At 40.2% G+C, this 15,511-nt stretch overlaps 1 protein-coding gene across 2 annotated transcripts in view; it reads left to right on the top strand.

The window, feature by feature from the left end:
* Nucleotides 1–6,875, top strand: part of IFT80 (intraflagellar transport 80) — a 168,376-nt gene extending 161,501 nt beyond the window's left edge. For both annotated transcript variants that reach the window (XM_008053944.2, XM_008053943.2), the window contains exon 18: nucleotides 6,215–6,875. In XM_008053944.2, coding sequence (XP_008052135.1) covers nucleotides 6,215–6,325 — 111 coding nt within the window. In that variant the 3' untranslated portion in view covers nucleotides 6,326–6,875. The remainder of the gene's footprint in view (nucleotides 1–6,214) is intronic.
* The last annotated feature ends 8,636 nt before the right edge of the window (nucleotides 6,876–15,511 follow it).

Genomic DNA, 15,511 nt, shown 5'->3' with positions numbered 1-15,511 from the left:
ATTTAGCTCTATAATCAGTCATAATCTATCATCTACACTTATCTACCTTTGCCAACATTGTGTTTATATAAACCATTTATTTCAGAACTTAGAGTTGAATGGAAACAGATAGTTAAAGATGACATTGAGAAATGTACTCTAGATATCTGGTGAATTCTGTTGGGCTCATGAGGCATACCATGTGAAAGTTTATAAGTGAATGGAACCAACTGTAAGTGAAAAAGTGAGAAGTTTGATATACACTTATGTTTACGAGCCCTGAAGTGTTATTTGAGCATTTGTAACTTAAGATATGGCAGTCTTGGATTCATACAGGGAGTACTGTTTTTCAAAAACCCCATTATTTAGAGTCATTGTATTTGGTCTACCATGATGTTCAATAAATATTTGTAAATTTATAAGTCTGTCAGTTAAAATCCACTCAAGTAATAAATTCAATCTATTGAATACCTATTCTGTGAAAGAAGAAAAGTAGAAAATTCAGGAAAGGCTTAAAACACTAGGGGAAAAAAAGTAAAAAAAAAAAAATCAAATTCATGAGAATTTTAGAAAGTGTAGAATTTTGAAGATCTAGAAGAGTCAACATTGTACTTAGGACAGACAAATCACTTTAGGCTTAGTTAAGCTGCCTTGCAGATTTTAGGCCTTATAATAGTGAAGAATTATTAGGCGATTGCCCATTTGCAGGGTACTTACTTAACTTTCATTCAGTATTTATTGAGTGCTTCCTATGGGCAATGTTCTTTCCTTGCTTGGGGAGTCCGGATAGGGGTGGCGTAGGGACTCCAGACATGTTCCAGGAAGAGGGACGTCTCTGAAGTGGAAAAAGAATAAAAATGGCACAGAGATTGACTTCATTGTTTCCTAGGGCAAATTAAATAATGTGGAAAATCATTGAAGAGAAGTGACATGATTACTTTTTTACAATTCGAATTCCTAAAAGTAAATGGAAACTTAACATTTTTTCACAAAATTATCTTAAGATTTTGCCGGTCACTTAAAGGATCTGATAAAAGTAAATATAGGGGTCTTGAAAGAATGAGGAATCCTTAGAGACTGCTCTGGGTCCTGGATGATTGAAATACTGGTTGGGACAAGACATTGGAGGGTCTCAGTACTAGGTTAAGAGAATGGACTTCATAATGAAGGCAGTGGGAAGACTTGGAGGTTTGTAATCAAGAGAATGACTTGAAAGAAAACTTCAGATGTAAAAGATTAAAGGTGAGCGTGTTGACTAAACCAATTAGGAAGTTACTATGATAATCTCACTAAAAGATGGAAAGGGTAAGTTTAATGTAAGAAAACATTCAGCAGTGAAATTAGGAGAACAACGTGGTTGGGGTGGGAGGAGAAATGAAGCAAGGCAAGGCACTTGAGAGTGACTTCAGCATTGCTAGTGTGAATCCTTTGAGTTTGAATCCATGAAAAGATAAATTTTTTGTTTTAAGTTTGAAGTATTTCCAGGTGGAGATATCTAGTAAGCAGTTGGAAGTACAAATGTGAACCAAAGGATATTGGCAAAGGAGAAATCGAGGCTAGACAACTAAATTTATTGTCTTGACCATCAAGAGATAGTTGAAGCTATATGAGTTGATGAGATCTCCTAGGGAAAGTATGAGAAAAAGCTTTGGTTGGAATCCTGGTGAATATTACTAACCTTCAGTTAAGAGGTTGTTGTGGAAAATTAGAATATGACACCCCAAAGTAAGTCTCTTTCATGTAAATATTTTTTAGCTAAAGGCAATTAAGAAGTAGCAGTGGGTTAGCCTGTAATCCCAGCACTTTGGGAAGCTGAGGCAAGAGGATTGCCTGAGACCATGGGTTCAAGAGTAGCCTGGGCAACTTGATGAGACCTCGTCTCTACAATAAATCACAAAAACTAGCTGGGCATGGTGGCGTGTATCTGTAGTTCCAGCTAGTTAGAAGACTGAGGCAGAAGGATCACCTAAGCCCAGCAGGTCGAGGCTGCAGTGACTGTGAACGTACCACTGCACTCCAGCCTGGGTGACAATAGTGAGACTCCAACTCAAAAAAAAATAAAAAAGAAATAACAGCAGCAGATGGGCTGCGCATAGTGGCTTATGCCTGTAATCCCAGCATTTTGGGAGGCCGAGGCAAGAGGATTGCCTGAGTCAGGAGTTTGAGACCAGCCTAGGCAAATAGCAAGAACCTCATCTCTACAATAAATCAAAAAATTAGCCAGGTGTGCAACAGCACAGCTACTTGGAAGACTGAGGCAGAAGAATCTCCTGAACTCAACAGGTCAAGACTGCAGTTGCCATGATTGTGCCACTGTACCCCAACCTGGGTGACAGAGTGAGGCTCCTACTCAAAAAAAGAAGAGAATGATGAAGAAAAAGAGCTCTCTCTGTCCTCTTCTTTGTCTGCATAAAGATAGGATATAAATTCTCCTTTATTGGAGACAACTCTTATCAGCTCAGATCCTACACCAGAGCTATCTACAAAAACCTTACTCCATTAGTTTCTTTCTATATATTTACCTTTTCACAGATCCCACCTTTGGAAACCTAATAATACTGTTTTCCTTGGTCTTGTCACATCTCTAGAACATATTCTTTGTTGAAGATGCTATATAAGCCAGAGTTCCAAGGCACTGCTTTGAGTTACCTCTCACCAAGTTTTCTCCTACATGATGTACACTATACACATGAATCAATTTGCTTGTTTTTCTCTTCTTATCTGTCTTTTGTTACAGGGGTCTGTCCCAACTAAGAACTTACTAGGGTTGAGGATAAATTATGTTTCCTCCCCGGCATTGTCTAGGGGAAGAAAATAGAGGGGAAAAGAGAAAGAAAGAAGAAATGTGTAGAAAGGAAAGCAGAGACCAGAAAAGAGTGGTATTTTAGTGAAAAACGTGAGGTTTTTTCAAAGAACAGTGGTCTGCAAGGTCCAGAGAATGTCCCTGTCTTAGGGCCCCGCTCTTCCCCGTGTCACTAGGTCCCTCTCCAGATACACACATGAGTTCACTCACTCATCTCCTTCAGGTCTTGGTGTCAACTTTTGAGACTCACCAACTTCTCTGATCACTCTATTTGTCATACAACCAAAAGTGCATCAAGGAAATGAAGAGAAGGATGATGAGATGACCCCTCATTCTACCCCCGATGCTCACTATCTCCCTTCCCTGTTTTCAAAACCCTTACCCCTTCTGACATACTATATGTATTTTTTTATTGTATTTACCATCTCTCTCCTCTATTATCTGTCTTTATTATCTCTCTCTGAAGACAGTGATTATTACCTTTGTGTTCACTGCTGAGTCCTCATAGTTAGGACAATCCTTGACATATACCAAACATACCAAATAGTTGTTGAATGAACAGTGGAATCATATAGAGAAGATACAGGATAGGGACTGAAAACAGCTGATGGGAACTTTAGTGAAAATTTCCTGAAGTGTCATGGGAACACAGTCGTTTCAGTGGTCTGGGAAGAGAATGGAGATAAGAACAAGGGAGTAGCCTGCAGGGAGATAGAATAGAGAGGCAGGGATGATAAGAAGGAAATTGAATGTGTGAGTAATAATTGAAGGCAGACATCCTGGAGGAGTAAAAGAAGATGGAATCAGGGACATATGTGAAGAGGATGGCCTGAGACAGAAGGAAAAGAGATAAGGATAAGTAAGATATAGGTAAGTTCATGCGTGCAAGGAAGGAGAAGTAAGTGAATTTATACCTGATGTCTACTATATTCTCTGTAAAGTAGGAAGCTACTTTTCAGCTGAGAGGAAAAGAGATGGGGTAGAGCATGGAGAGCCATGTGGTCTGATTTTGAAATTGCTTCTATGTGGGTAAAAATTGACTAGGGACTAGAATAATAATAATAATTGGTACTCTCTATACTAGCAAAGAATGGGCTTTCATGCAGAAGTCACTTGACAGCTATCAGAGGATATTCTTATCTAAAACCTACTATTAAAGATATTCTAATCCAAGAACTCAATTATCTGTAGAACACTGTTCTAAGACTGGATAAATGCCAAAATGGAAGTGAAACATTCATTTTGAGTAAGATGGCTATCAATGGATACCCTCATTTGTATTATAACAAATAACTAATACAGATGTCATCAGTTACTTGATGGACTTCCAGTGTAGCAGAACAATAGTTGCTCAGGGTGCCATCAAGATATGGCTTTATTGTGATTGATTTGGGAAACTATGGAAGCCAATTTAAGGCTGAAAGAATGCCAAGGCATTCATCAAGTTTTGTCTTCTTTGTAAATGTTTTGTTAAACATGGAAATGAATGTTTTGCCATTTAAAAAATATCAAATTTAGGCTGGGCGCGGTGGCTCACGCCTATAATCCCAGTACTTTGGGAGACGAGGTGAGAGAATTGCCTGAGCCCATGGGTTTGAGAACAACTGGGCAACTTGGCAAGAGCTCATCTCTACAGTATACCAAAAAAATTAGTCAGGTGTGGTGGCACATGCCTGTAATTCCTGCTACTTGGAAGGCTGAGACAGAAGGATTGCCTGAGCCCAGCAAGTTGAGGCTGTGATGGCCGTGAACATGACGTGGCACTGTACTTCAGTCTGGGCAAAAGAGTGAGACTCTGACTCAAAATAAATAAATAAATAAAATAAAAAATATCAAGTTTTGACCTGATTGAAAAATAATCTACCATTTACTCTGCTTTTCCATGAGCTGTCACTTGTGTCTTCGCACAGACATTTGTCTTCTATGAGGAAGAAGGATTCTTCTTTTAATTCATCTATTTTATATATTATAGATAAGTATGCGGTTTTTTTTTTTTTTTAGTTGAAGTCTCACTCTATCACCCAGACTAGAGTGCAGTGACACGCTCACAGCCATCACAGCCTCAACCTGCTGGGCTCAGGCGATCCTTCCGCCTCAGCCTTCCAAGTAGCTGGAACTACAGGCGTGCGCTACCATGCCTGGCTTATTGTAGGTCTCACCAAGTTGCCCAGATGGGCCTTGAATCCCAGGGCTCAGGCAGTCCTCTCACCTCGGCCTCCCAAAGTGCTGGGATTACAGTCCGAGCCACCACACCCAGCCTATAGAACTATTTTAAATGAATTTTAAATGAAGGTAACCCAAAATGATTGCAAATTACTTCACAAAAATCCAGATATATAGGATATTGGAATAAAAAAGAATTAAATCATTACATCAGCTTCCAGCACAAAATAAAGGAGGCATGAAGTCCTATTAAGATTAAATTAATTTCTCAATTACTGAAGATAAATTTGTTCAAGCAGCAAGTATTACCTGAATCTGGTTTACTTTTGCTTATTCCATTCACCTCCCCTATATAGAGATGAAAACCGATTTGCCTTTGGTTCCATGTCAGAGGTTTGAGTTTATTTCACTAGTAATCAGAATTAGTTTATAGGACCCAGCTTTTCCAATGTCTTGCTTTAGAGAGGATACATATTTCTAAACTAGTGATCTCTCTAAGCTGTGTTAAATGGTGGCATAGAACTTAGGCAGAATCCATTCCTAACAGCATGTCTAATGAATTTGGGAGAGGGTTAGAGCTGGGCTAGGAGAGGGCAGACTGCATCATGGATAGAAGGGAAGCAAATGAATGTTATCCGTTGGCAATTCTTTCCTGTGATTCCTAGTCTTGCTTTCCCTCTGCTTCCTCAAATATCCTTTTGTCATTGTCTTACTGACATCACGTGTTCATATCACTTTAAGAGGTGCTACAAAGGAGCCACTTTTGCAGGATATGCTTAGACATATTTTGTAGAATATATCTTTCCTCATAGCTAGGTTTCTTTTTTTTTTTTTTTGAGTTGGAGTCTCACTCTGTCGCCCAGACTGGAGTGCAGTGGCCTGCTGGGCTCCGGGGATCCTTTCCGCTGAGGAAACTTCACTATATAAAATATGAAGAGATGGCATGTTTGAAAAATGACTTGGTGACCAGAGCCCCACCATTTTCCTCTTGTTTGGAGAAGGAAGTCCATCATCCCCTCCATCTTGTCCCTGAGCACCCATGCAGAATCCTAAGGCTCTGAAACTGTTGAGGCACACCCTTTATAAATAGCTACCACTCGATTTTGGTCCCTTGAATCATATGACAGTCGTTGCTTTTTACTGTATGTTCTCTTTTTCTCCAATGTTTTGGAAATTATACATTCTATTTATGTTTACTCTTGGTTTCTCTGGATGAAACAAAAATGTCATATACTATATAAGCATATTTGTTCTTTTTTTCCATTGTAGCTCCAAATAGATTGGGAGAAAATCAAAGCCAAAATTGAGATGGAAATTACTAAAGAACGAGAGCAGTCATCAAGCAGCCAGACCAGCAAGAGCATGGGTCTAAAGCACTAAATGCCACGCTTGCCTTTAAAAGTTCTACCCTTTGGAACTAATTCTGATTAATTAAGGATAAGCATGTTTTGGTTGCTAAAGAAAAAGGCATAATCTAAATAAGTATAAGCACTTGCTATGTATTTAATACTAAAAGTAAATTCAGAAAGGTGAAACACAAAATAATTAATGTAATTCCATCTTTTATATTTTCCTAGACTAACAATTAGCAAAATGTTACTATATACTTAGGATATATCTGTGTAGTGTTGGTTACATTCCAAATTTTTGGCTTTTCCTCTGAATGGAACAATAGACAAAAAAAATCTTCAGCATGAACAAATATGAATGCTAGTAATAAAATGTTGGACTCTTTAAAATATATGTTATCATTAATTTCTATTTGGCCTCTAAATTGTGACATGCTTTCAAAAGTTTACTTTTACAACAAAAACACATGAGAATGGATTTGTGAAAATGTATAAAATATAGAAACTCACATACCAAAGTTCGTAGCAGCATTACTTGAATAGCAAAAGGCAGAAACAACTCGGATGTCCATCAACAGAAGAATGGATAAATGTGGTCTATGTATACAATGGAATGTTATTCAGCTTTTAAAAAGAAGTGAAATTTTGGTACATGCTACAATATGGATGACATGCGAAAACGTTTATGCTTAAGTGAAATAAGCCAGACATAAAAGGTCGAATGTCACATGATCCCACTGCATGAGGTTCATAAACACAGAAAAAAGAATTGTGGTTAGCAGGGACTGAAGGGAGGAGGAAATAGGGAGTTATTGTTTAATAGGTATATAGTTTCTGTTTATGATGAACAAATTCTGAAAATGGACAGCACTGATGGTTGTTCAACATTGTGAATGTTAACACCACTGAATTATAACCTTATAAGTTGTTAAAGTGGAAAATTGTGTTATATACATCGTATCATAATTTTTAAAATATATCTAGAATGAGTATGAAGTTTTTTTTTCCTTTTTCTCCTAACTTGATACTGTTCAGGCACTACACCCTGAAGTCTGAATATTTGAGAATTTCCTAAAATAATAAGCCCATTTACTAGTCTTAATTTAATGTGTCCCAAAGTAATTATTACCACAGAAACTTTTTAAAAATTATTTTTAAAGTTTTTTAGAGGTGGGTCTTGCTATGTTGCACAGGCTGATCTTGAATTTCTGGGCTCAAGCAATCCTCCTGTCTCAGCCTCCTGACTAGCTGGGAGTACAGGTGCATACCACTATACCCAGCTCATAAAAGCTTTTTAACAGAAACACAAATATCTGTTAGAAAGTCTTCCATTTTTGTAAATGGAACATAGAGTAGGTGTATGCATATATATGAGAAAGGAATTACCTCCCTTACCCCCATTTTAATACTACATCTAGGTTTCTTTTATAGAAATATCCTTTTCAACATGTTTCTATTCTTTTCTGAAATGTTGGGATAGTCTGTTCTTGATCCAGATGCGGGGTGGAAGAGTGTGTTCAGTTTATGAAATCTGATTGAGCAGTTATTTATAAGTTGTACTTTTTATATGTTTTCTATGTTATATTTCAATAAAAGTTTAAAAAGAAAAAAATGGTTTAAAGGATAGGTTTTATGTATATTTGACCACAATTTTAAAAAGTAATTTAAAAAGTCTGTGTTCTAACAACAATTCTGTGATGTCCTACAATTCAATGCAGTTCTGACCCCAACCACCTGGAATTAGAGTCAGATTCACAAGTTGAAGGGCAAGGTCTCTAGCAAGACTGTCTTTGCTTCAGACTCCAGCTGCCAGTGGAATCCCCAGGCTATCCGCACTTGTGTCTGACTTCGATGCACATTTGGGGATTTCCTCTACCCCCGTCAAGTTTGATCACTTTGAGCACAGCCACAGTTTTATTTTTAAAAATATAATCCAGAAACAGCCACGTGAGAGAGATGTATAGGGCAAGGTCTGAGGAAAAGGAAGAGTCTGAGGGGAAAGTGGAGGGGACAGAGAGCTTGCATCTCTCCTCATGAAATCCAGGCAAGTCATCTTCCTCCTAGCACATCAGTAAGTTCACCAACCAGGGAGCACTCCCCAGCCTTGCTTTTCTGAAGATTTTTTTTTTTTAAGCAGGGTTTTGTTATATAGGCATGAGTGATTAAAACACTGGCCCTGAAGCCGGGCTCGGTGGCTCAGCCTGTAATCCCGCACCTTTGGGAGACTGAGGTGAGTGGATTGCCTGAGCCCGCGGGTTCAAGACCTGCCTGGGCAGTGAGACCTCATCTCTACAACAAATCAAAAAATCAACCGGGTGTGGTAGCACATGCCTGTAATGCCGGCTACTTGGAAGGCTGAGGCAGAGGGATCGCCGGACCCCAGCAGGTCGAGGCTGCGGTTACCGGGAGCGGCCACTGCACTCCAGTCTGGGCGAGTGAGACTCCAACTCAAAAAAACAAAAAAAAATTGGCTCTGCAACTGAAATCAATCTCCAAAATTGGAGAATTGGAATTTCAAGTCTAGTGGCTAAAATTCCAATCATGTGGTTGGTTTTTCTGGCAACCAGCCCCCATTCTGATGTTATCTAGGCCCCCTCCCCCCAGAGTCACTTTATTACAGAACAAAGATATTCTTACCACTCAGTAAATTTTAGCTGTTTTGGAAGATCTGTACCAGGAACTCTCTTTCACTAGATCAGATATGTTATTTGAATATCACAGACCACCCCTTGATCTTTGACCACAGGATTCTGTATGGCAAAAGGACCATACCTGTCTGAACTTAACAGATACAGCAACATTTGTCATTTTCCAGAATCTTTGGTTATCAGTATCAATATTACAAGCTCACCAATGCCAGTGTTATATAGCATATCACATTATGGTAGTTGTAACCTGAGAAATAAGAGTTTAAAGATATTGGTACATTACTAGCATCCCATGTAGTCTCTAATAATGAGTCCAAACCATCGTCATATCCCATGACCAAAGTATCTCCCAAGGCAAGGTCACTTAGGTTTGTAGGCTTACATCTGATCTTGTCAGGTTATAAAAGCAGGAGTGGTCTATTACATGGCTTCACCTTTTCAGATAGCTGGCATATTAAGCTATGAGGCAATATGATCTCTCTCTGAGCCTCTTTTGAAGTATTAATATAATACTGGAATTCCACTTACCAGTATTTATCCTTTGACTCTTAACTGCTATTCCTACTTCTCTATATCTGTACTCAAACTTGTCCATCTTTGGAAAGGACATTAGGTTTGGCCACTGTGCTGGTCTACACTGCAGGCAGCAATACTGATGTTGGAATATGTGGGGTGTAGTTGTTCTGTGGGTTCCTGACTTCACTGCCAGAAAGAATTCAAGAGCAAGTCACAGAATCAAAGTATACTTTATTATAGAGTGAAAAACACATTCAAGGGAGAATGTGGGTGTCTTAAGAGAAAAACACACGCTTGCCATTAACAAGAAGCTTTATATAAGTACAACGATGACTAAGCAAGCTATTCCATAAGCTGAGAGCGGAGAGCTGCAGGTATCTGCTCATGAATTTTGATTACTCTCTCTCAACCTTTTAAGTTTACATGAGTCACAAGGTCACAAGGACCCTCTAAATAATGAAAAGTTATTGCCTACTAGATCTGGGCTTTTCTCAGAATATCATGCCTCTGCACTTTGGGTAATTCCTTACTGTTTCTGTGATTTACTGCACTTGTAGTTTGACATTTCAACCTGCAAGGTAGTCAGGTCTGATCATGCCTGGCCTATTGGATGAAGGTTATGTACTGATAAGAAAGGTGCTTGAACACTTAACCACTGTTCTTTAATTATCCTCAATTAGACCTGCCTAAGAAAAACTGCCTAATAACCTCTAAGCTATGAGCTATGCTAACTGTGTCTGTCTTAATACTAGTCTAGCAAGTGCCTTGTCCCTCAGTCCACTCCATAAAGAGTAGAATTACATAAGTACAGAATTAGCAGGCTATGTCTACCAATAAGTAATATCTACTCTTAGCCTCAATTTTGCCAGTTGAGGTGAAAGCACAACCCACCCCTTAGGCACTTAGGAGTTCTGACTAAAAGGTCAAAAATATAGTTACACTAGCTTGGGCAACATAGCAAGACCTCATACCTACACAAAAATAAGCCGGGCATGGTGGCATGTGCTTGTGTCCCAGTTACTTGGGAGGCTAAGGCACAAACATTGCCTGGACTCAAGAGGCCAATACTGTGGAGAGCCATGATCATACCACTGCACTCCAACCGTGGGTGGCAGAGTGAGAACTCGACTCACATAAATAAATAAAGTATAGTTACAGTTTCTTTCTTGGGAATCATCCCTGCTTCTAGCACTTGTAGTTGCAGCACTGGTCCAGGAACCACTGCATTGGGCAGAAAAAAGAAAGTTGAAGAAATGTGGGGAAGAAAAAAAGTATAAATGTCATACGAACATCCCTCCCCCCATGAGAAGAATTGTATAATCATACCAGCATCCTCCCTCTCCCCATCTTCCCCAGACCCACCAGAAAAGCATGGGAATCTATCTAATGCAGACTTTCTTCCCGTCTTGTCATGTTGAGTCCCTCAGCACATGCTCATTGAGGCATGTAAGTCAGCCCTTCATGCTATAGCTCCCCATTTTAGATAACCAGTATTTCAACTGCACATTCTAATTCTCTATCAAACTATCCCCTGAGGAGGATATCTCTCTGCCCATTGTTGGAGATTATAAACTGAAGTGTGTTCCTTGGTGACCACGTTGGTGGTCACATTGGTGGTCAAATTGGTGCAGTATCTTCTTTTCTGGTTCTTTTATAATGCTGTAAGCATTTACATCTATCTCTGGTTAAGCAAATCCAGCCCAGTGTCTGTTCCTGTCGGGACACATTTGCAGCCCAGGATACTTACATCAGTCCAGCTTGTCAACTATGTAGGACCTTCCCCCTGGGGTATCTGCCTCTTGACTATGTATCTGTAGTCTCTGTCTCTGTTATTGGCAGACAGAACAGCTTTTATTGACATATTTTTCCTTGGAAGATGCAAAAGGAATGTCTATATTTAGCCCATCTCTGCATTGCTGCAGCTCCCCAAATTCATTCATCTTCTGGACCCAAGTGGTTAGGTTAAGTGAACACACTGAATATCTGCTCAGCAACTCCAGTCATCTTTTGGTGCTGGAAGGGAGGTCTTCTGATAGGCATTGACATGTCCTACTTTACTGCACCCCTCATGTTCTCACAGTGGTTCCACAAACCATGCCCCTTGAGAATATCCCTTAAACAGGCCAATCTTCCTTGCCCTTCTGCCTGACCATATGGCTGGGCCATTGGCCACCACTGCTCAGCAGGTAAAAACCCAAACATAGGAATAAACAGCATAAAATACAGCCCACCAAGCTGATTTTTTACCTTTTTGATAGAGTGGTGGCCTTCCAAATAGAATGTTGTCCATTCACATTGGTACCACCAACCATAAATGAAGCAGCTATTTGTTGGTCAGTCAGAAATTGTTTATAGGGTACTGTCCAGGTGATGATAGAATCTGGCAGCTTCTTGGGTGGTTCCAAGGACAGTCCAAGGGGAAAGAGACTCTACCTGCTCATGAATATGCTGCATCCCCCCAGTATATATTTCTATATACATCATTTCCATTCTATTAAGAAACACTTCTGGACACTGCCTACCTCATGAAAGTGTTTCTCTAACATCAACTCAGACATTATGGATATTTCAAGGTTTCAAGATTGTTTTGTCCTTTGGTCATAGGGGCACTTTGAATTAATGTCAGATAGCAAGAAAGCAATTGCCCCTTAAATGGGAATTCTCTGGTCCAAAGTCCACATCGTTGTTGCTGAGAGGTACTCATGGGCTTTTGCATAAGCCCCAGTCTCTACTCCACACAGGGGTATAGTACTGAGAATTTGTCCATACCGATACTCTGGCTTCAATTCTATGGTGTGGGCTTAGGGGATCTTATTCATTCCCATTTATCATATCCAATAAATATGGCTTGAAGGGAGAATTTACATGGCTTATTTTACTTTTGTTCTCCTTAAATGAGATTTAGGACCAATTTGAGCAAGACAGCAAGTAGTATTAGGTGTAACCCAAAGTATAAGATAAACATTCATAAGTTTATACTAGTATAAATAAATGATTGAAAACATGGAAGAGGATAGAGTAGTCTTTGATGCAGGAAAAAAAGATTTAGAAAATATGATGAAGTACAGAGTTAATTTGAGCACAAAGCTTGAGGATAGCCACCTGGGAAACACAGACTCCAAAGGAATAGGGTCAGTGCTCCAAAGTAGAGAAGTCAAGGTTTTACTTGCATAGGTAGAGACAGTTTTAGCAGGGTAACTACATTTTCCATACAAGGTCAGTACACACACTACAGTGATTTGATTGGCTACAGCTTGCTATATATATATGCCCAAGGAAGATTGCTTTAACACTGTTAGGAAGGGTAATGGTCTCAAAGGGTCTTATCTCTGGTGTGTTTCCTAATCATTTATGGGAAAAAGCGGATGTTGCAGCTTTGTGCTATGTGACTCAGGCCACATAGCCACATTCCTCTCAAAGCTCAAAGCAGTTTAAAGTTCCAATAGCTTTATGTTTTAATTATTTAATTTCATACTATACTAGCTAGGGGAAGTGTTTCTCAGTCACACACAGTATCCATCCCCATCATATATTCAGGTAAAAGAATCACAACCACTTCACATAAACCTTATTCAAATATACCAGTTTTTGTCCAAACTTTCACCTTAATGCCATTCATTCTTCCATGAGAATTTTACCAACAGATTTTAGTACATAATGTATAGAGCTCTATGTTAAGTTATCCCAGAAATCTCTTCAACTTCTAACCATTTCACTCGCATATATGCAAATTGCTTTTGGTCCCTATCAGGGTTTGAGTCTAGGGAACCTGGCCCATTGTCCATCCTTATTTTGATTAATCTCACTATAGCCTCAGGCAGTTCTAGGATGGGTTTCTTATCGTAATTTTGCTTTCTAACTTTAAAAATTCCTCCAAATTGAAATCAATAAAGCAGACTTTTAGGAGTTCTTTAATATTAAAAAGCCTAAGAAGGGGTCCCATTTGTCCACCCAACCTTCTATAGTGCTGTTTATAAGACCTTTGTTTCAACCCATCAGTGTTCATTTTATCCCTTTTTTTTTTTTTTTTTTTGATTTATTGTAGAGATGAGGTCTTACCAAGTTGCCCAGGCTGGTTTCGAACCCATGGGCGCAGGCAATCTTCTCACCTTGGCCTCCCAAAGTGCTGGGATTATAGGCATGAGCCACCACGCCTGGTCTTTTTTTTTTTGAGTTGGAGTCTCACTCTGTCTCCTGGGCTAGAGTGCAGTGGCACACTCATGGCCACTACAGCCTCGACCTGCTGGGCTCAGGTGATCCTTCTGCCTCAGCCTTCCAAGTAGCTGGAATTACAGGCATGCGCCACCACGCCCGGCTAATTTTTTTTGATTTATTATAGAGATGAGGTCTTGCCAAGTTGCCTGGGTTGGTCTCAAACCCGCAGGCTTGGGCAATCCTCTCACCTCAGCCTCCCAAATTGCTGGGATTATAGGCGTGAGCCACGGCAGCCGCCCTTATCCCATTTTTTAATCTTTTTTTTTTTAAACAAATAATGTCTTAGGCCTTGCCTTATCCCATTTCTTAATGACCATCTAAAGATTTCCACCCTTTTGTGATCAGTCCCTTGAACAGCCGAGCTGTTTCTCTCCCATTTTCTAGTTAGTTACTTTAATATTCTTGGTATCTGTAAGACTCACATCAAGAAGCGGAGAGAGCAAATTTGGTCATTCTTGAACTGTTGTTGAATTCTGCAGGAGTAAGGTTACATGGGGAGTCCATGCAAGAGGGATACCTTTATTTTTATTTTTTAAATTTTTAAATAATTTTTGAGCTGGGGTCTCCCTCTGTCACCCAGGCTGGAGTGTAGTGGCACAATCACGGTTCACCACAGGTTCAACCTCCCGGGCTCAGGCATTCCTTCCACCTCAGCCTCTTGAGTAACTGGGACTACAGGCACATGCCACCCCACCCTGCTGATTTTTGTAATATATACTTTGTAGAGACAAGATCTTACCATGTTGCCCAGGCTGGTTTTGAACTCCTGGGCTTAAGTAATTCTCTTACCCTGGCCTCCCAAAGTGGTGGGATTATAGGCATGAGCCACCATGTCTGGCCAAAAGGGCCCCTTTAATCACAGCATTTATTTATGATCTGAGTAACAGGAATATTCAGTGGATGAATATCCTGATCATCATAAAGTCAGTTCTCCAGAGTGCTTGCATACAAAGTGTATCAGCTGCTTCATCTGGGGTGTTCCACCTGGCACGTATAGGACCGTAGATACTGGCATTATGTCACCCATAGTTCCTGACTCATGACCCCCAAAACCCATGTTATAGTCTTTTATTTCAACATTGGGTGTGTTAGGCCTCAAGGGTAGGCCTCTGAAACAGAATCTCTCCAACTGTCTCCTGCTCTCCTTTCCCCTGTCCCAAGGCAATACTCTAACCTTCCCTTCCATCCCCCTACACCTCTCTCCACACCTGCCACCTTTCTGACTGTGGGTCTTATGACTCTCTTAGAGAGGGTCCCGCCCTGTACAGTGGGAGAAGGAATGCTTCTGTCATGCAGCTTCCATAAAACCAGAGGACTGGGTTCCAAGAACCTCTAAACACTTGAATACAAGGTAGTTCCTGGAAGGTGGTGCCCAGAGAGGGCAGGGAAACCCCACGCCCGTTCCCCCATACCTTGCCCTATGTGTCTCTTTATCCTTTGCAATATCCTTTATGATAAACCAGTAAATGTAAGAAAGTGTTTCCCTGAGTTCTGTGAGTCACTCCTGCAAATTAATCGAACCCAAAGAGGGAGTTTGTGGGAACCCTAACTTGAAGCCAGTTGGTCAGGAGTTCTGGAGGCCTAGACTTGCAAGTGGTGTGTGTGTGGGGGAGAGGGTGGCCTTGTGGAACTGAGCCCTCACCTTGTGGGTTCTGATACTATCTCCAGGTAGATAGTGTTGAAACTGAATTGGAGGACACCCAGTTGGAGTCTGCTGTTTGGTATGTGGGGAGAAATCCCCACATTTGATCACAGAAGTTTTGTGTTGATTGCAGTGTGAGAGAAGAGAAAAAACATGGTTTAGGTAAGTTTTTCCTGCCCCAAATCCAAAGGTCCCC

This window comes from Carlito syrichta, unplaced genomic scaffold (assembly GCF_000164805.1).
Source record: "Carlito syrichta isolate Samal-C Ts95f unplaced genomic scaffold, Tarsius_syrichta-2.0.1 Scaffold288891, whole genome shotgun sequence".
Classification (NCBI taxonomy): Eukaryota; Metazoa; Chordata; class Mammalia; order Primates; family Tarsiidae; genus Carlito; species Carlito syrichta.
This window is presented reverse-complemented; position numbering and strand designations above follow the sequence as displayed.